Below are 21,918 nucleotides of genomic sequence, written 5' to 3' on the forward strand. Positions count from 1 at the left end.
GAGAGAGAGAGAGAGAAGAGAGAGAGAGAGAGAGAGAGAGAGAGATGAGAGAGCGAGAGAGAGAGAGAGAGGAGAGAGAGAGAGAGAGAGGAGAGAGAGAGAGAGAGAGAGAGAGAGAGAGAGGACGAGAGAGAGAGAGAGAGAGAGAGAGAGAGAGAGAGAGAGAGAGAGAGAGAGAGAGAGAGAGGAGAGAGAGAGCCTGGACCAAACACAACAACAGGACCAGGTTAGAGAGAGAGAGAGAGAGAACCTGGACCAAACACAACAACAGGACCAGGTTAGAGAGATAGAGCCTAGACCAAACAGACACAACAACAGAGAATAGAGTCAGGATAGTTAGATAGTTATAGTAAAATAGTCAACAGCGCAGGGCCAGAGGCCACATTGTGTGAAGCATCTTGCTCTCTGTGTGTGTGTGTGTGTGTGTGTGTGTGTGTGTGTGTGTGTGTGTGTGTGTGTGTGTGTGTGTGTGTGTGTGTGCGTGCGTGCGTGCGTGCGTGCGTGCGTGCGTGCGTGCGTGTGTGTGTGTGTGTGTTTGTGTGTGTTACCTGGCAGCCGTGCTCCAGCAGAAGCTTAAGGATGTCCAGGTTTTGGTTCTCTATAGAGATGGTGACAGCGTCTCTCCCCAGCACGTCTACACAGTTGATATTGAGCTCTGTCTTCTCCTCCAGCAGTCTCTTCACCATGTAGTAGTCACCTGGAACAGTGTGACATTAGAGCACAACACACACACACAAATAAAAATGCACATGCACTCATACGCACACACAGAAACACACACACAGAAATGCACACACAGAAGAAGAAGAAAAACACACACACGCACACAAAGAAAGAAAAGAACACAGAGAGACACACGAATGCACACACACACATGGGTGCACCCACGCACACACACACATACACACACACACAGAAAGAGAGTGGGACGCAGATGCACAGAGAGAGACGCAGAATACACTCTGCACACAGAGAGTAGGCTCCACTCCAACACTCCAGCACCCTACACTCCCAGCTTAATGTAACAATAACAATCTCCATCAAAGGACCAAGATAGTCTGTTGAGCCATGTTTATACTGGCTTTATATGGTGAGACTCTCTGGGACAACCTGCTGGCCCCTATAAAAACATCCACCTCAGCTTCACTTGTCATTGATTTCAAATACTCTCTCATTTCATTGGGATACTGTTACGACTATCATAGCTTCTTGCTTCTGACACATGGAAATGATTTGTCTTTATACCCCTCCTCTCATGGGAATTATGTACATGTGTTTGATATCTGTGTGTGTGGTGTGTGTGTGTGTGTGTGTGTGTATGTGTGTTCAACTTGGCCTGGATGACAGAATACAGAATGCAGTAAATATATAGTCTTTGTCACAGGCTAGCAAAAGCATAACAAAGCTTTACATAAGAGCATAGCTCCACATAGCTTTACATAAGAGCATAGCTCCACATAGCTCTACACGAGAGCATAGCTTCACATGGGGCAGCAGGGTAGCCTAGTGGTTAGAGCGTGTGACTAGTAACCGGAAGGTTGCGAGTTCAAACCCCCGAGCTGACAAGGTACAAATCTGTCGTTCTGCCCCTGAACAGGCAGTTAACCCACTAGGCCGTCATTGAAAATAAGAATTTGTTCTTAACTGACTTGCCTGGTTAAATAAAGGTTAAAAAATATATGTTTAAAAAAATAGCTCTACACAAGAGCATATTGCTCTACACGAGAGCATAGCTCTACACAAGAGCACATAGCTCTACACAAGAGCACATAGCTCTACACAAGAGCATATAGCTCCACATAGCTCTACACAAGAGCATAGTGCTACACAAGAGCATATAGCTCCACATAGCTCTACACAAGAGCATATAGCTCCACATAGCTCTACACAAGAGCATAGCGCTACACAAGAGCATATAGCTCCACATAGCTCTACACAAGAGCATATAGCTTCACATAGCTCTACACAAGAGCATATAGCTTCACATAGCTCTACATTAGAGCATATAACTTCACATAGCTCTACACAAGAGCATATAGCTTCACATAGCTCTACACAAGAGCATATAGCTCCACTAGGTTAAATAAAACTCAGCCCTGTGGACAAACTTCCAGTGTAGCTACATGCAGGCTGCTGCAGTAGGCATTCATCCAAAGTATACTCACTCATCCATCATAAGGCAAGAGAGGATGACTGTTGGTAATAATGGTGTGATATGACATGAAGTGTTTCAAATAATAAAACACTACATGTTCACACCTTTTCTTAAACAACATGTTACAACACGCTGTCATAAAGTCACGTGTTTTTCTAATGCCATGTTAATAACATCATATACTTACTTATTTGTTTGATAAATGAATCCACCTAGAAGCCTAAAATAACTCACCTTTCTCACAGGCCAGTAGGAAGAGCTTTTCATCCAGAGTAGTCTCCTCCTTCACCTCCCTCACGTCTTTCAGGGCCAGAAATTTATCCGGAGAGGACACGTCCGTGACCTGATATAGAGCGGCCATTGCGACGGAGAAGGAGTAGGGCAGGACACTGATGTGCATCCCACTACTAGGCGCCAGAGACTATTTAACCATGAAAGCCCGTCACATGGGATGACATATACTGCAAAAGACTGTTAATGTATTTCCCCCCCAAAGAACGGCAGGTGTAAACGTCTTCCCGGAATAATAAATAAATAAATATATGTAAGCTATTATTGTCGTCGCGTCCGTGTTGCTAACGTTTCATCCGTTTTTACGCAGCGTCGGCGTTTGGCGCGCGTAACGACCTTCCCAGTTGTTTCCTCGTAATAACCCTTTGACATACGCTATTCTTCTTCAGATGCACGCAGTCAGTGCATAAATAGAACTCTCCATCAACGTGTTTACATGCACCATTTTTTCGCATCGCTTCGCAGGCTTCCGACAGTCCTCTGGTCCTGATGGTGTTGCTGCTGCGCATGCTCAATCTCATCTCGCTGGCACAGCGCAGCCAGCATCCTCAGCGGTCCACTAATACCCAGCGTGGACGTGTCATAAAGGGAAATGGGTCTAATAGTTTTTCGACCATTCATTTTCATGATCATATTTAGAGAGGTAAATAAATAGTTCACCCTGAAGTATTTCCAAAACACTACTACAATCATAGTGTGCAATAATAATGCTCAAATACGCAGTTTCATTTGGAATAATATTGTCTCAAAGTTTCTATTTGCACATTCATAACACAAAAATCTCAACAAATTGACTATTTTCCTTGCTCTAATTTTTTCATACTGACAGGAATTATATGAGCACATTTTGTGTGTGTGCCTGTAAGTGATCTTTCCCATCTTCCCTCACAGAAAGACATTTGGATGACAAAGATACAAAGCATTTCAGATCAATATAATGACAATGTGTGTAGGAGCAGCATGACTTTGAGGACATAGTGTAACTGCAGATAAATGTCACATAGGCCTATACTGCACCATTTAACACCAGAGGGCTTTTAGGTAATGAACATGCCATTGTACCATTAAAGCAACGAAGATTGGGATAAATGATGGTCAAATTACACTAAGAGGGCTAATAATTATGGTGCACGCATGCATCTTTCAACATGAGGCGTTGAAACAAAGGGCAATCAGCAGTTGAACCAATTACAAAGTGTTTTCCCCGCCACCTGTTTCGCGAAAAAAAAGCTAAAGAACGGGGCTGGAGAAATGTAACCACTCAAATTCAGACAGTGCTATGGATGCAAGGACTAACCTTGTTTACAAACATTGGAGTAGAACAAGTTAATATTCTGGGTGCTGATGGGGTACGGCAGCTGACGGGGTACGACAGATGAACTAAGCTCATGAAACAATTCGAATTTATGTTCTTCAAGAATCAATGGGTACACCTTATTCATTTATAAATCCACAAATGGATGTAGCAACAGCAGATTTCCCCTTTAATGTTAAAGGTTTTATTTTTCTAATCTGGGTGAACATATCTCCTGAAATAACTTCAGGCGTAAATCTGTAGTACAAATAATCAAATCAAATCAAATTTGATTCGTCACATGCGCAGGTGTAGTAGACTTTACAGTGAAATGCTTACTCACGAGCCCCTAACCGACAATGCTGTTTTAAAAAATCTGGATAAGAATAAGAGATAAAAGTTCAAATAATACATTTAACAATTAATCAATTAAGTTTATTTAACTTATTTTTCTATAAGACATAAATCATTGACAACAGGTGCAGTAGCCTACATAATATCCAAAGGATTACCGCACCCAACTGGAATTGAAATATCTCCTTTACCCCAGCAGATGGCAGCCTTCGGAAAGGAACTGCAGCGCATACAACAGTGACCGCATCCAAAAACCTAAGAGTAATGAAAATACACATTTACCAAGAAATCCTCTCAGGAAAAGATTAGCCTAATAGTGAACTAAAAACTCTTGAGACAACTGTAGGACGCCCAATAGACATGCCCAAACCCTCCCATTTTTGGCTGCCATTGGTGTAATAACACATGAACTGACACACGTGAGCGGATCATTTTCAATCTGTTGGGCATTTGATCCGTGCCCCTAAAACATATGGGTTTATCGCTTGCCATGGCTGTCAATTCCACGCTAACGGCTGTCAAAAAGTGGATTACCACTGATTCCAATTTGGCTGGTGAGAGAGACTCAGTGAGCATAGCCTTGCTATTGAGAAAGGCCGCTGTAGGCAGACCTGGCTCTCAAGAGAAGACAGGCTATGTGCACACTGCGAGGTGGAAACTGAGCTGCACTTCCTAACCTCCTGCCAAATATATGACCATAGAGACACATATATCCATCAGATTACACAGATCCACAAAGAATTCGAAAAACAAATCCAATTTTGATAAACTCCCATATCTACTGGGTGAAATACCAGTGTGCCATCACAGCAGCAAGATTTGTGACCTGTTGCCACAAGAAAAGGGCAACCAGTGAAGAACAAACACCATTGTAAATACAACCCATATATATGTTTGTTTGTTTTCCCTTTTGTACTTTGGCCATTTGCACATAGTTACAACACTGTATATATATATATATATATATATACAATATGACATTTGTCTTTGTTCTTTTGGAACTTCTGTGAGTGTAATGTTTGCTGTTCATTTTTATTGTTTATTTCACTTTTGTATATTATCTACTTCACTTGCTTTGGCAATGTAAACATTTGTTTCCCATGCCAATAAAGCCCCTTGAATTGAGATCACAGGACAGGATAGGCAGTTCAGTTGTCAGTTTGGGCAGGACTGCTCTCATTGCCTATCTTTCATTGGTCCCGTTTGGTCCCGTTTTCAAACGGGCGTCAGGTCTACAGTAGCTCTTGAGACTTGGCAAAACACATGTCTCTAATGGGAGCTATCGATTACTTGCTGCCTAGGCCAGCACAATATGAGAGGAGACAGATATGGTGAAACATGATCATTAATATTACCAAAAGACCTTGAATGTAGACTATTGTCTGTTCTCCCTGAAAATGCAACAAAACATACGATTTGAAAATACTACCACACATTGATATGATACATTGTAACATTGAAACAATGTATGTAACAGATTTCTACTAATAGCCTAGTTGCATAACAGTGCGCTAAGCAAGTCTATAAATTAACGGACCGGAGCTGAGTCGACCCAATGCTACTACACTGCCAGAGCGGAGAACAGCATCCCTTACATTTCTATTCTATCCTAACAACAGCATCATTTTCCACAGTTGTGACGTCTACCATTGCTGTGAGACTTTGTTGTCCCCCACGATGAAATCGGGGAGGGGACTGTGGATCTGTCTCCATCCGTCGGTGCCTTTGTACGTTAGTCACACGAGATATCTCAGACAGGACTTGGCCGATGTTGACGAAACTTCAGTGAATGATGCGTCTTGCCATAAACATCCAGCATTTACAAAATAACACTGATTGGCCCAAGACCAGAGCTAAAGTAATGAACTTACATTTGCGAAACTGAAATGTGTTAGTCCCACGCGATATCTCAATTGGCCCAAGCGGGGGCGCTGCATCATTCGTGAGAGACGACATGTTTACTGTTGCCTTTTTTCAAATGTGAGCGTGTCGAGAGCGGTGCATTCATTGTTGACAGACGTGCCGAAGAACCAAGGGCGTAACTCGTTTATGCACGTATCCTATCATGCTCCAATGGCGTTTAGAGAAGGGAGGGCTTTTCTCCCTGTACTCTGATTAAATCAGTCCTGTTTCAATGGTTAAGAGATACAATACCGCACATCAGGAATAATGGAAATATTTGATTCTTTGGACGAATAGACTCACCTCTGGATATACCTGCGACATTTAGGGGCATTATTCAAGAAGAAGCTGAAGCGCGTAATTGCTAACGTATTACTTGTGTGCTGTGGTACAATGTTCATATAGGCTCCATCTATACCGGGGCGCATCAGATTTTAACTGCGCTGAGATGCCTACACTGAATATTGTCAAGGAGGGCGTAAATTGTTTGCATGAACGGTTCTTCGTTTTGTTTTTGATGGCAGGCCTAACGCAATACGCACTGTAATACCCGTAATGGAAACATGTTCATGTGAAGAGCCTTGCGCACTGCAGTAAAGGCAGAGCTGCGTTATCGTATTTTGGATCGCGAATCGGATTGTGATATCGAATCTGTTGGCTGGGGTATTACCTAATCATTTAGCATTGGATTCGGTCGGTATCAATTCCCACCGGAGATATTCAATACGCTGTACGGGTTCGCCTATTGTAAATGTAAGAAGCTTTCTCCCAGTGGTGAGAGCCACTCACTCCTAGGTTACAGATGAGAGGGAAACAATACCACCAACAACTGAAGTTGACAGCGCCTTGGGAGAAGGATGCTGGCTACGGGAGAAAGCTCAAAACGTACAGGAACCATACCAAGATAATAGCCCAGCCCGGCATTGTGATGAAGGTGCTACGCAGAAAGCGGATTGTGTTGTTTATAGCCTATTTCTTGCTGCTGGTGCTGACCATGCTGAACTTGGCCAACTATAAATGGACTAAAGAGCCCCAGCAGTGCAATCACCAGATGAGGAGCACTACCTATCATGGCAGATCAGACATCCGGTTCCTCTACAGACCATCTCTGGCCAAGAAAAGACAGTTGGTCTATGTTCTGACCACATGGAGGTCTGGGTCCTCCTTTTTCGGGGAGCTGTTTAACCAAAATCCTGAAGTGTTCTTCCTGTATGAACCCATGTGGCACATCTGGCAGAAGCTGTACCCGGGAGACGCAGTGTCTTTGCAGGGGGCAGCCAGGGACATGCTCAGCTCCTTATACCGCTGTGATCTCTCTGTGTTCCAGCTGTACAACAGCCCAGGGGGAAAGAACTTTACTTCCCTAGGACTCTTTGGGGCCACCCTGAATAAGGTGGTGTGCTCCTACCCTCTGTGCTCCGCCTACAGGAAAGAGGTGGTGGGGATGGTGGACGACAAGGTGTGTAAAAAGTGCCCACCTCAAAGCCTTAGACTACTGGAGGAGGAGTGCCTCAAGTACAGCACTATCGTTATTAAAGGGGTGCGTATCCTGGACGTGAACGTTCTAGCCCCCCTCATGGAGGACCCGTCGCTGGACGTGAAGGTAGTTCACCTGGTCAGGGACCCCCGGGCCGTGGCCAACTCCAGGATCAAGTCCCGACACGGGCTGATCCGGGAGAACCTGCAGGTGGTCCGGAGCAGGGACCCCAAGCTCCGCAGGATCCCCTTTGTCGACCCCAACCACAAAGCCAACAAGAAGGACGGCTCGGACTACCACTCCATCGGAGCCATGGAGGTGATCTGTGACCGCACCTCGCGGACCCTGAGGACGGCCTTAAACCCTCCCAGTTGGCTCAAAGGGAAGTACATGGCCGTGCGCTATGAGGACCTGGTGGAGAACCCTGTGAAGATCCTGAGGAACATCTACCGCTTCGCCAACCTCACCACCAACCACGACATTGAGTCGTTTGCTCTGAACATGACAGGTGGGTCTAGTTCGTCCTCCAAGCCGTTCATAGTGTCCTCCAGGAACGCCACTCAGGCTGCCAGCGCATGGAGAACAGTGCTCAGCATCCAGCAGATCAAACAGGTGGAGGACTACTGTCATCACTCCATGGCTGTCCTGGGCTACGAGAGAGTCAGGACGGCCGGGGAGGCAAAGGACCTCAGTAAGTCTTTACTGACGGTCTCCAAACTGTGACAGAAAAACAATTATTTTTCCTTTCCACCAAAGACAGTGAATTCAATGTAATTTTGCATCTAGTGCCATTTTGTTAATCATGGAATTATAAAGCTTTACTTTGAATCAGTGTTTTTGAGGAATTCCACTTCTTGGCCACATTGGAATGTATCTTAGTTTTATTTTTCAGTTCAATTACAGACAGTTGTATTTGACAGGACCATTACTTTGGTGTCTGGTAAACTGGATGTTTCTGACAAAGTTGAACTGCAACTATGGAAACAAACAGACACTGTATGATTCATGTATCTTGTTATGGAAACACTTCAAAGTGGATGTTTTGGGAGTTATTTTGAATGTTCAAAACCTGAGAAAATATTTGGTTTTCCACTATCCATAATGTTTGTAAAAGTGAAAAACCAGTGAATGAAAAAAATCCTGCATTAATTCATCAAAAAGCTAATTGTTTGAGCAGGTTATGTTACATTGTGAGTCATGGATGGACTCAGAGACAATCATTAAACTGGTCTGTTATAACTATAATGTTACTCTGAGGAAGCATCTTTGACTTTCAGGTTTATTAGTTATTTATTTGTTAATTCGTTTTTATTATATGTTATTACAGTGGGACATCCCCAGACGACAACAGATGGTAGGACAGTATTAGTAAAGTTTGTGGTCATCTTTAAAAACATACACTACCGTTCAAAAGTTTGGGGAACTTTTTTTCTGAAAGAAAAGCATTTTTTTTATCCATTAATATAACATCAAATTGATCAGAAATACAGTGTAGACATTGTTAATGTCTACACTGATGCCTCACAAGTCCTCAACTGGCAGCTTCATTAAATAGTACCTGCAAAACACCAGTCTCAACGTCAACAGTGAAGAGGCAACTGCAGCATGCTGGCCTTCTAGACGGAGTTGCAAAGAAAAAGCCATGTCTCAGACTGGCCAATAAAAATAAAAGATTAAGATGGGCAAAAGAACACAGACAGAGAAACTCTGCCTAGAAGACCAGCATCCCCGAGTCCCCTATTCAAAGTTGACGTTGAGACTGGTGTTTTGCGGGTACTATTTAATGAAGCTGCCATTTGAGGACTTGTGAGAAGTCTGTTTCTAAAACTAGACACTCTAATGTACTTGTCCTCTTTCTCAGTTGTGCACCGGGGCCTCCTACTCCTCTTTCTATTCTGGTTAGTGCAAGTTTGAGCTGTTCTGTGAAGGGAGTAGCACACAGCGTTGTACGAGATCTTCAGTTTATTGGCAATGACTTGCATAGAATAACCTTCATTTCTCAGAACAAGAATAGACAGACGTGTTTCAGAAGAAAGTTCTTTGTTTCTGGCCATTTTGAGCCTGTAATCAAACCCACAAATGCTGACGCTCCAGATACTCAACTAGTCTAAAGAAGGCCAGTTGTATTGCTTTTTTAATCAGCACAACAGTTTTCAGCTGTGCTAACATAATTGCACAAGGGTTTTCTAATGATCAATTAGCCTTTTAAAGTGATAGACGTAGCTAACACAACGTGCCATTGGAACACAGGAGTGATAGTTGCTGATAATGGGCCTCTGTACGCCTATGTAGATATTCCATTAAAAATCAGCCGTTTCCAACTACAATAGTCATTTACAACGTTAAGTATGTCAACACTGTATTTCTGATCAATGTTATGTTATTTTAATGGACAAAACATTTGCTTTTCTTTGAAAAACAAGGGCATTTCTAAGTGACCCCAAACTTTTGAACGGTAGTGTAGGTGCTGGGCTAATGAATACTAGTATAGAACAAGAAGGCCCGCACACTGTTACAGCTGCCAATTCACCGCTTTATTGACAACTCATCGATCTGAAACGGATCTTCATCAGGTCAAACACACCGAGTGTTCACATCCCAAAATATACACATTTCAGCTCATATGACCACAGTAATAGTCGACCATGATGACAACGCAGCTGGGGAAGTCCCAGGAACTAAGGCTTTCTCATTGTCACTGTGAGACGAGTTTGGTGTCATTTTTACAGGTGCTAGCTCTCTGGATGCAAACAGATGATTTGTCCAAACTGCTTTAAAAAAAAATTATAGAAAAGGTTGAAGCAGAGTAGCTTTTTCACCTTTTTTGAACCAAACCAAAACATAACATAGGTTATAGCTCATCAACAAGGTCGTTTACAATCAATGATGCTACAATTAAATCTGACAAATATAATATAAATATATAAAACAAATTGAAGTGCTGCTGGCCTAGACACACTGGTCATTGGTATATAATACGCTCATCTTATTATCTTATTGACCTGAGATATAGTACAGTGTCTTTGTCATTCCCTTAGCCTGGCTAGTGCAAGGTAGCCTGGGTGCCTGTCTGCTTGTCAACTCCTTATGGAATTGTCAGGCTAAACATGTTCTCATGCCAAGCATGCTTCGCTTGACAATGGCAACAATAGAGATGGCAAGAGCACAGACATATCTGGGACCAGGCTTGTCCAATGCAGTTTCTACAATTAGAAAGTGCAAATATAACATAATACAAGGTATGAGTTAGACAATGGCTTTTTACACATTCTGTATGGGCTATTATTGGTTAGACACTAGACAGTGTATCTCATTGCAGTACATGGACTGGGTTAAAGTTTAGAACAATGTGTTAACATTGAGGACACGTGTGAATCATCTTGTTTCAGAGCACAAAGACATACTGTCCTACCGGGGTTGCATCACAACAATAGTCCTCAGCTGCCATTCTGCACATTCAGGGTGCGTCCCAAATGGCTCCCTATTCCCTAGTTAGTTAGCTACTTTTGACCGGGGCCCGAGGGAATAGGGTGACATTTCAGACACAGCTTCAGTCTACAGGGAGTCATCTTGTTGTTGAGGTCTTTCCATCTAGTGTGTAGAAAATACATGTATTTTATAGGAGATTGGAATGCAACAATGATCCATAGATAGAAAAAAAAGACATCCATGCAGTAATCTTTGACAAGCACTTAAAAGCCAAGGACAGTGTTCTTATGAATATGAGAAAAACAATCTAGCCTCACAGAGAGAGAGAGAGAGAACTAACCTTCTTCATATTGAATTTGTCCACTCCGCCTTGTTCAAGGGGAACAGGACACAGAGATTTATGCCATACTTAACATGGGCCCAGACACAGTGGTGAATATTAATATACAGATGATTTCATTTTCTGGGTTGAATTTATGGGATTCAGTTTAAAACTTTGGAGCGTTAATAGTCTCCTTCACAAACGCTGCTAATGGACTAAAGCATTCGGAACTATTCTGACGCAACATTAAATGATAAGTAAGAGAGGAGAGGGCTGATAAATTCAATGGAATACATTTGAATGAGCAAAAAGGCTGGGAGAAATGTGCAATAAATGTATGAGGAGTTGCTCGGTACAAAAATATAATTTTTGCTAATAACAAAATAGGAGAGTCCATAAGGAGAGAGTCGTTATAAAGAGCAAGAAACCCCAGTGCCATATGTTGTTTTCTTTTCATGACCCTGCCCTGTAAGTGGGTATGTGTGTGCGTCTCTCTCTCTCTCTCTCTCTCTCTCTCTCTCTCTCTCTCTCTCTCGCTCTCTCTAAACCCTGAAGCGCAACATCATGAGACTTCCGGGAATGCTTGCGAAACAGACCAGGCCAGGGTTTGAGGTTAGAGTTAATGAGAGAAATTAATTTTTTCCTCGAAATCTAAAAGGCCAACTTAGATTGGAGCCAATGTCTTAAGTAGTAAAGTGTCTTTACTATTTATAGGTATGTGTTTGGGTAAAATTAACATTTTTGTTTTATTCTATAAACTACTGACAACATTTCTCCCAAATTCCAAGAAAAAATGTAATTTAGAGCCTTTATTTGCAGAAAATGACAACTGGTCAAAACAACAAAAACCTCAAATAATGCAAAGAAAATAAGTTCATATTCATTTTTAAACAACACAATACTTTTGTTTTAACTTAGGAAGAGTTCAGAAATCAATATTTGGAGGAATAACCCTGATTTTCAAGCACAGCTTTCATGGGTCTTGGCATGCTCTCCACCAGTCTTTCACATTGATGTTGGTTGACTTTATGCCACTCCTGGCGCAAAAATTGAAGCAGCTCGGTTTTTCCAGCAGGGCAATGCTCCATGCCACACAGCCAGGTCAATCAAGGTGTGGATGAAGGACCACCAGATCAAGACCCTGTCATGGCCAGCCCAATCGCCAGACCTGAACCCCATTGAAAACCTCTGGAATGTGATCAAGAGGAAGATGGATGGCCACACGCCGTCAAACAAAGCCGAGCTGCTTCAATTTTAGCATTATTGGAGGTCTGACAACACGGCATATTCTTTGTTATTTTGACCAGTTGTCATTTTCTGCAAATGAAGGCTCTAAATAACATTTTTATTTGGAATTTGGGAGAAACGTTGTCAGCAGTATATAGAATAAAACAAAACTATTAATTTTACCCAAACACATACCTATAAAGAGTAAAACCAGATAAACAGATAATTTTACAGTGGTCTCAATTTTTTCCAGAGCTGTATAGTGCACTACTTTTGAATAGAGCTTTATAGACCCTGGTCAAAAGTAGTTGACTATATGGGGAATAGGGTGGCATTTGGGATGCACCCTATGCCTCTCTATTCAGTAGTTGTCCCTGGTTCTGTAAGGGAGACTTTCATGCTGTGTTGCCTAGCATTGATATCGACCTCACGGTGCCAAACTATGATTGTCCCTGTCATGCGATAATTGTGTTATGACATTGTACTACACTACACTACAAAAGTATGTGGACGCGTGCTCATCAAACATCTCATTCCAAAATCATGGGCATTAATATGGATTTGGTTCCCATCTTTGCTGCTATAACAGCCTCCACTCTTCTGGGAAGGCTTTCCACTACATGTGGAATATTGCTGTGGGGACTTGCTTCTAATTTCAGCCACAAGAGCATTAGTGGGGTTGAGCACTGATGTTGGGTGATTAGGCCTGGCTCGGAGTCAGCATTCCAATTCATCCCAAAGGTTTTTGATGGGGTTGAGGTCAGGGCTCTGTGCAGGCCAGTCAAGTTCTTCAACACCGATCTCAACAAACCATTTCTGTATGGACCTCGCTTTGTGCATGGAGACATTGTCATGCTGAAACAGGAAAGGTCCTGGGCCTGGAACTAAAGGGCCGAGCCCAAACCATGAAAAACAACCTCAGACCATTATTCCTCGTCCACCAAACTTTACAGTTGGTACTATGCATTTTGGCAGGTAGCGTCCGTCGGACTATCAGATGGTGAAGCGTGATTCATCACTCCAGAGAACGCGTTTCCACTGCTCAAGTGTCCAATGGTGGTGAGCTTTACACCACTCTAGCCGATGCTTGGAATTGCGCATGGTGATCTTAGGTTTGTGTGCTGCTGCTCAGCCATGGAAACCCATTTCATGAAGCTTCCGACGAACAGTTATTGTGCTGATGTTGCTTCCAGAGGCGGTTTGGAACTCTGTAGTGAGTGTTGCAACCGAGGACAGACGATGACCACGTACTCTTGGCCATGTCGTGTATATTCCAATATTAATATAGTAGTGTATTCCTATGGGTAGTTGAAGCAACAGACTTGCAGTGCACTAATAGATAAGCACAGTATTCAGTTGAGTGCAGAGCGACGGGGAGTCCTACCTGGTTAAAATGGGGGCTGCATGGTGAGCGTTACTGTATGCCTGGCCACAGGCCCACACCACAGGGGCGCAGTGTGTGTGTGTGTGCCCACACCCACCACAAGGGCGGGGAGCTGGTCCGTGGGGGGCTGGAGTGGGTTATAGCAGGCTTAACATATCTGTGACCTTATAGACGGAGTGTGTGTGTTGGTGTCTTGGGAGAATTCCTGTAGGAGACTAGATATTTATGTTAACCAATCACCAGTTTATCCCAAGTGCACCAGCTCTTGACTTTGATGAATATTCCACGTGCAGAATTAGCATGCAGAGGGGGAGGCAGATAGCCTAGTCTAGGATGTGTATCTTATAGCAGCAGACAGAAGGTATCAAAAGCAGCTTCTGCTTGATAGGGTTTTAGCTAGTGGTTCATCCAATGTGCAGGAATACAACACCTCCTGCCGTGCTACGTTGAACCTCATCCGTGTCATAATGATACTGACGATGTGATGGGTTTCAACCGCTGATTCAGACACTTTTCCTTCATATTGAAGTTATGTGTGTGTGTGTGTGGATACTTTAGTTCTATATAGGTTGTTGGGGACCTTACTCTAGGATGTCTAAATGTACAGGTTACTGCGTTTGAATAGATGATTAAAGTCTTAGGGGTCTTTTAATTGGCTAAGCAGCTCAATCATTAAGACAGAAACAAAGCGGAGGCTGCCAGGGCCTGCTGTATCCCAATGCAAAATTATACTGCCAATCAAAGCTACTGGTGCAAAACACAGTATCATATTACTATAATCTTCAACATAACTATTTGCTCTTCAGAGACGATCTGAGCTTCCTGCTTCTGTTGGAAGAGGAGCACTGTGAAGTTTATTGATGGGAGAAAGAAAACACAATCTCTTTCTTTCTCTCTCCCCCCTGACTGTACAGCGCTGACTGGCAGAAACAATCACTTAGACTATTGTTCCCGTCTTAAAACCAGCTAGAAGACATCACCATGCAATACTTCCACTGTTAGAAAAGGATACAAATGTAATGTTATTGGCCCAAGAGGCCCGTTCCTTAAAAGGCCTTGGTGTGAGGCCTGCAGTGTCACTGTTCTCTAGGATTTTTTCTAATGACTCCTTCTATGAAGAATGTCTGTGACATAATGGTTTGCAATTATTCTAGAATGTGTAAACGTCAGTCAGCCAGTCAGTCAGACGAGGCTTTAGGCATTGTGCTATTCTGGTTCCCTGCCTCTCTCAATACATAACTTATTGAACATTCCAGAACCCTTGTCTGGTGGTTATATCAGGAATAAAAGGTTGACATCCAACACCCACTGAGAAATTTGGTACAAATGAAGACTGGTGTGTAGCTAGGTGCTGGGAGGAGAGCTGTTAGTGAGAGAAGCTAAGAGCAGAGATGCTACCAGCTCAAAAACATGCTAGCAATTTGGTGAAAACGTACAGAGACGGGTGTTATTGAGAGTCAAATCGGTTTCTCTCATTGTTCAGCTCCTCTCCCACCATTTCTGAACATTGACTGCTCATTAAAGCAAAGTTGAAAAATAATCATAATTCACTCACAATCAAATCAGATTTTAGGTCCGGGAGAAAAGTTTTTAGAGAAATGACTGCCCTCAAAAAAACCTGCTTAATTCCATTTTAACTGAGAGGGCCAAGGATAAAGCAGACAAAGAGGAACACTGCTTCCACCTGTAATATCAGGTTGGGCCAAACGCTGTGTCTGTGGATCCCATAATGAACATGTGTGGCTATGGGGAGCAGTGGAGGTAGAGAAGAACACACTCTCTGGTCTTCTAACCTGCTGTGACCAGTACTGCCTACAGAATCAATATGAAAACAAGGAGCAGATAAATATATCTAATACTGTTTGCTTTCTTTTGTGCCGTTTTACGCATTCTTTACGCGTTATCAGCAAGGAGGAGGAATTACGTGCACCATTCTGAGAGCTAACATGATTTATTTATAACTGGCTCTAACAAGGGAGAGTGAGGACAGAGGGGAAGAGGGAGGGGGAGAGAGGGGAACGGGGAGCGGGGGAGTGGAGAGACAGGAGAAAGGGGAAAATTCCAGCTATTATTATGAGCCGTCCTCCCCTCGGCAGCGTCCTGTGTTGGGGAGGCAGAGAGAGGTCAACCAGACAAGGAAAGGTCAACCAGTGAAGAACAAACACCATTGTAAATACAACCCATATTTATGCTTATTTATTTTCCCTTTTGTACATGAACTATTTGCACATCATTACAAATGTCATATTATGTATATATACAGTGTTGTAATGTCTTTATTATTTTGGAACTGTGAGTGTAATGTTTACTGTTCATTTTTTATTGTTTATTTCACTTTTGTATATTATCTACTTCAATTGCTTTGGCAATGTTAGCATTTGTTTCCCATGCCAATAAAGCCCCTTGAATTGAATTGAATTGAGAGGAGAAGAGGGGGACATAGAGGCAGATGAGGGGGAGGGGTGTGTGAGTAGGGGTTTGGGGTTAAATGGTTTATAATGACCTGCTAGCGGCCATACTAGGTTGCCTAGGCCTTCTTGTTCCATACAGCCACCAGAGCAGACGGCTATATATAGAGTGAGTTTCAAAAGTATTGGGACAGTGACACATTTTTTGTTGTTTTGGCTCTGTACTCCAGCACTTTGATTTGAAATGATCAAATTACTATGAGATTAAAGTGCAGAATGTCAGCTTTAATTTGAGGGAATTTTCATCCATATCGGGTGACCGTTTAGAAATGACATCACTTTTTGTACATAGTCCCCATATTTTAGGGGACCAAAAGTTTGCCGACAAATTCAGTTATGTGTATTAAAGTAGCAAAACGTTAAGTATTTGGTCCCATATTCACAGCACGCAATGACTACATCCAGCTTGTGACTCTACAAATTTGTTGGATGCATTTGCTGTTTGTTTTGGTTGTGTTTCAGATTTATTTTCTTCCCAATAGAAATGAATGGTAAATAATGTGTTGTGTCATTTTGGAGTCACTTTTATTGTAAATAAGAATGTTTCTAGACACTTCTACATTAATGTGGATCCTACCATGATTACGGATAGTCCTGAATGAAGTGTGAGTAATGATGAGTGAGAAAGTTACAGACACACAAATATCATACACTCCCAAAATGCTAACCTATCCTGTTATTGTAATGGTGAGAGGTTAGCATATCTCGGGGCTAAGATATTTGTGCAACTTTTGGAGCTCACTGTAGATAGATGGATATGTTTATTTGACCATTTCAAACACAATACAACCACACATGTGGATAATGCATTTAAAATCATTGAGGATGACACCAAAAAGTTTGAAAACATATTTCCATTGAAGTCCTCTTCAATAAATGGTTAAAAAAATGAACAAACATGAACACAGTTAACCTAGCTTGTGTGTGTGTGTGTGTGTGTGTGTGTGTGTGTGTGTGTGTGTGTGTGTGTGTGTGTGTGTGTGTGTGTGTGTGTGTGTGTGTGTGGTGCGGTGCGGTGCAGGGGTGGGAAACTAATTTTGCCCTGCAAGCCGCATTCGGCCTTCACCGAGGTCCGGAGGGCCGCACTTAACATGTATCATGTTTCTTCGCCGTCAAGATATGCAAGAAATAGCCAGGTAAACAACGCTTTTGGAATTCTAGACCCACCCTGACTGTCTAGCTTTCGTTTCTATGACTGACAGAGTGAAGAGACTATAAATGTACATCCATTATCATTTCTACACTGTTTCAATTTGATTTTAGTCATTTCAATGTCAATTTAAGATCGTTTTTTCCTAAATAGCTTTTTACTCAAACCACCGACGAGCCATATTGAATGGACTCACGGGCTGGACCCTTGGTCTAGTGTGCGTGTGTGTGTGTGTGTAAAGCGGTGATGCATATAAAGGTGTTGAGCAGGTGCCATGGGAGTGGTAGACCTGCTGCTTCAGCTGCCTTTGTGATAATCATCTCCTCCTCCCTACACACACACACACACACACACACACACACACACACACACACACACACACACACACACACACACACACACACACACACACACACACACACACACACACACACACAGCTCATTACCTTATACCAGCCAGACAGTTAGATGCCCCCAGTAATTACTAAAAAAACAGTAACAGCAGCAACACAAACCTACATTTTCACCTACAGACATGTCAGCCATGTCGCCCAGGATAAGTAGGCTGCCCGTGTCTCTCTCTAAACTAATGTTGATTCCACCGTTAGGTCTTGTCACAGTTAAAGGAAATAAATATGCTTTTTGCTACATAACTGATATTCACTATAACTGACATCAATGGTAGGTTATCCGCAGATGCAGATATTGCAAACGTATTGGTCAAGTCGCCTACACATTTTGGACTCATGGTTCAACAGAATTAGTTGACAGGTCTTGACACTCTCTATTGCAGGGGTTCTGGGTCCAGCAATAGTGTATAGGGCAAATAGAGATTTTCAGGACATGTGAACTCATTTCGCTGCCTGTTGAACCACAAAGACCTCCCAAGAAGTGAACACACACCACAGAATCAGTTTTCAGCTCTATAATAACAGTGTGTTAACCTCTTTACCTCTGAAGATCAAGAGAGCGTCGGTCTAGCAGAGTGAATGACCCAGAAAGTAAAGTATCTTCTAATGAGCTTTGCAGCTCAACAGAGAGAAGCTGGAGCAGAGCAGGTAAAGTTACCTGTTGGGCAGAACCTCAAAAGGGTGGGATTGTCTTTGGCTCACCTGGATCACCTAGTTCAGAACCTGGGAGAGGAGGGATTGTCTTTGGCTCACCTGTATCACCTAGTTCAGAACCTGGGATGGGAGGGATTGTCTTTGGCTCACCTGGATCCCCCATTTCAGAACTTGGGAGAGGAGGGATTGTCTTTGGCTCACCTGGATCCCCCATTTCAGAACCTGGGATGGGAGGGATTGTCTTTGGTTCACCTGGATCCCCCATTTCAGAACTTGGGATGGGAGGGATTGTCTTTGGCTCACCTGGATCCCCCATTTCAGAACTTGGGATGGGAGGGATTGTCTTTGGCTCACCTGGATCCCTCATTTCAGAACTTGGGAGAGGAGGGATTGTCTTTGGCTCACCTGGATCACCCATTTCAGAACTTGGGATGGGAGGGATTGTCTTTGGCTCACCTGGATCCCCCATTTCAGAACTTGGGAGAGGAGGGATTGTCTTTGGCTCACCTGGATCCCCCATTTCAGAACCTGGGATGGGAGGGATTGTCTTTGGTTCACCTGGATCCCCCATTTCAGAACCTGGGATGGGAGGGATTGTCTTTGGCTCACCTGGATCCCCCATTTCAGAACCTGGGAGAGGAGGGATTGTCTTTGGCTCACCTGGATCACCCATTTCAGAACTTGGGATGGGAGGGATTGTCTTTGGCTCACATGGATCACCCATTTCAGAACTTGGGAGAGGAGGGATTGTCTTTGGCTCACCTGGATCACCTAGTTCAGAACTTGGGATGGGAGGGATTGTCTTTGGCTTACCTGGATCCCCCATTTCAGAATTTGGGATGGGAGGGATTGTCTTTGGCTCACCTGGATCCCCCATTTCAGAACCTGGGATGGGAGGGATTGTCTTTGGCTCACCTGGATCACCTAGTTCAGAACTTGGGATGGGAGGGATTGTCTTTGGCTCACCTGGATCCCCCATTTCAGAATTTGGGATGGGAGGGATTGTCTTTGGCTCACCTGGATCCCCCATTTCAGAACCTGGGAGAGGAGGGATTGTCTTTGGCTCACCTGGATCACCCATTTCAGAACTTGGGAGAGGAGGGATTGTCTTTGGCTCACCTGGATCACCCATTTCAGAACTTGGGATGGGAGGGATTGTCTTTGGCTCACCTGGATCCCCCATTTCAGAACTTGGGATGGGAGGGATTGTCTTTGGCTCACATGGATCACCCATTTCAGAACTTGGGAGAGGAGGGATTGTCTTTGGCTCACCTGGATCACCTAGTTCAGAACCTGGGATGGGAGGGATTGTCTTTGGCTCACCTGGATCCCCCATTTCAGAATTTGGGATGGGAGGGGTTGTCTTTGGCTCACATGGATCACCCATTTCAGAACTTGGGAGAGGAGGGATTGTCTTTGGCTCACCTGGATCACCCATTTCAGAACTTGGGAGAGGAGGGATTGTCTTCACCTGGATCACCCATTTCAGAACTTGGGATTGTCATTGGCTCACCTGGATCCCCCATTTCAGAACCTGGGAGAGGAGGGATTGTCTTTGGCTTACCTGGCTCACGAAGTTCAAAGGCTTTATGACAACCGCACCAGGAAACAACAGCAGGGAACATTCCCACACCTTAATCCTATTCTCTCTCTGACACACACACACACACACACACACACACACACACACACACACACACACACACACACACACACACACACACACACACACACACACACACACACACACACACACACACACACACACACACACACACACACACACACACACATTGACATTTGTAATTCATTTACAGAATTACCCTCCACTTACCCTGTAGCCCTGGCCTGAAATTATACGTCATGCAGTTGCCATGGTTACACCAACTGTATGAAATGAATTGGGCCAGATCCTTTAAAGCAGGTGCTTAGATGCAAACCTTGAGTGTGTGTGTGTGTGTGTGTGTGTGTGTGTGTGTGTGTGTGTGTGTGTGTGTGTGTGTGTGTGTGTGTGTGTGTGTGTGTGTGTGTGTGTGTGTGTGTGTGTGTGTGTGTGTGTGTGTGTGTGTGTGTGTGTGTGTGTGTGTATGTGTGTGTGTGTGTATATGTGTGTGTGTGGGGATGAGGCAAGGTTATTCCTTTTGCTAAAGAAAGGAAGAGGAGGTACACTTGGCACACACACAACAACACACACACATCCACATCCACACAGTCCTTGGTTAAAGGCCCAGTGCAGTCAAAAACGTCCACACTATGAGTTTGGAATGATACTGTGAAATTGTGAAAATGATGATAATGCATTTTAGTGCCAGCCTGTTTTGGTGGGATGGAGTGTTGGCCTTAGTTAATAGACCAATAAGAAAGAGAGTTCCAATAACAGCTAGTTTTCTGTTTCCCCTCCCCATTCAGACCACTCCCAGACAGTCCTATCAAAACTATTGCTTGAGAAATTGCTCTTTGCTAAGAAGCTTGAAAACAATCACAGTAAGGTACTTAATTGTTACCCAGAAATGATTTGATATTGATTGAGATAAAAAAAAATGGCTGCAAATTGAGATAAAAAAAACACTCCCCGACTCAACGTCTTTGACAGGCATATTCTCCGTCTCTCATTGGATGAGCATCTATCATCTCTCATCTCTGATTGGTCCAGGGGGGATGATGATAAGTCTCAAGGACTGTGGCCAGGATCCAAAACAAAGCTGATAAACGACCGCTGCGTTTTAACGGTGATTCTTATAATTGTTTAATAAGGACAGTTTTTATTTGCTTCTGAAAATGTGTGCAAATGTCGCTTTCCCAAAACTGACCCATTAGCACAAAACACACCGTGAGTACGGGCCAATCACATCCAGTTATTTTCCCCACCTGAGGAAGCAGGTAATATGGCTTTGTTGTTCTCCTCACATGACCTCCATTACAGAAAGAACACATGAGTATTTTGGCTGCTCTGTGAGACAATAGCACAGGACACTGTGACTCGCCTCACAGTGACAAGAACATGAGTCAACAGGTGACATAATCCCAGTCATAACCTCACGGACTATGCCATGTCTAACAGGATCACAGTGCTATCCTAAATGAGCGGTTTGTCTCTGAGGGACTCATTAGCTAGATACATCATACGCGCACATCAGTCTCTCTGGACACGGTGATGTGATGTTGCACCTGGATGTGAACTTGACCTATTTAACAAGTCATTACCATCCAAACAAGCAGTACATTTTTCACCTGTATTTACTGTACTTATGATCACACATGCCAACCCTCTACTATACACTCCACATGGTGTTACTAAGAAATTATCTAAATAACACAGGTGAATACCGACCCGAGTTAAGGGCATGTAAATGAAATGTAATGACCTTTTTATGCGCTTTTCTCTCTATTTGTATTCTGAC

General features: G+C 43.4%; 2 protein-coding genes across 2 annotated transcripts in view; one reads left to right on the plus strand and one right to left on the minus strand.

Moving 5' to 3' along the window:
* Positions 1 to 2,970, minus strand: part of trpc1 (transient receptor potential cation channel, subfamily C, member 1) — a 49,030-nt gene extending 46,060 nt beyond the window's left edge. The window contains exons 1-2 of the mRNA XM_031796464.1: positions 2,390 to 2,970; positions 549 to 697 (exon numbers count right to left, since the gene is read on the minus strand). Of these exons, the coding sequence (XP_031652324.1) occupies positions 549 to 697; positions 2,390 to 2,555 (315 nt within the window). The 5' untranslated portion in view covers positions 2,556 to 2,970. The remainder of the gene's footprint in view (positions 1 to 548; positions 698 to 2,389) is intronic.
* Positions 2,971 to 6,159: 3,189 nt separating this feature from the next.
* chst2b (carbohydrate (N-acetylglucosamine-6-O) sulfotransferase 2b) lies at positions 6,160 to 8,723 on the plus strand. Its single transcript, XM_020509055.2, has one exon. It carries the CDS (start codon positions 6,799 to 6,801, stop codon positions 8,194 to 8,196), a length of 1,398 nt encoding a protein of 465 aa, XP_020364644.1. The 5' UTR covers positions 6,160 to 6,798; the 3' UTR covers positions 8,197 to 8,723.
* The last annotated feature ends 13,195 nt before the right edge of the window (positions 8,724 to 21,918 follow it).

This window comes from Oncorhynchus kisutch, linkage group LG18 (assembly GCF_002021735.2).
Source record: "Oncorhynchus kisutch isolate 150728-3 linkage group LG18, Okis_V2, whole genome shotgun sequence".
Taxonomy (NCBI): Eukaryota; Metazoa; Chordata; class Actinopteri; order Salmoniformes; family Salmonidae; genus Oncorhynchus; species Oncorhynchus kisutch.

What these genes read in the sequence shown, in the direction of transcription:
- chst2b (XM_020509055.2), top strand. Translation starts at nt 6,799, where the DNA reads ATGAGAGGGAAACAATACCACCAACAACTGAAGTTGACAGCGCCTTGG.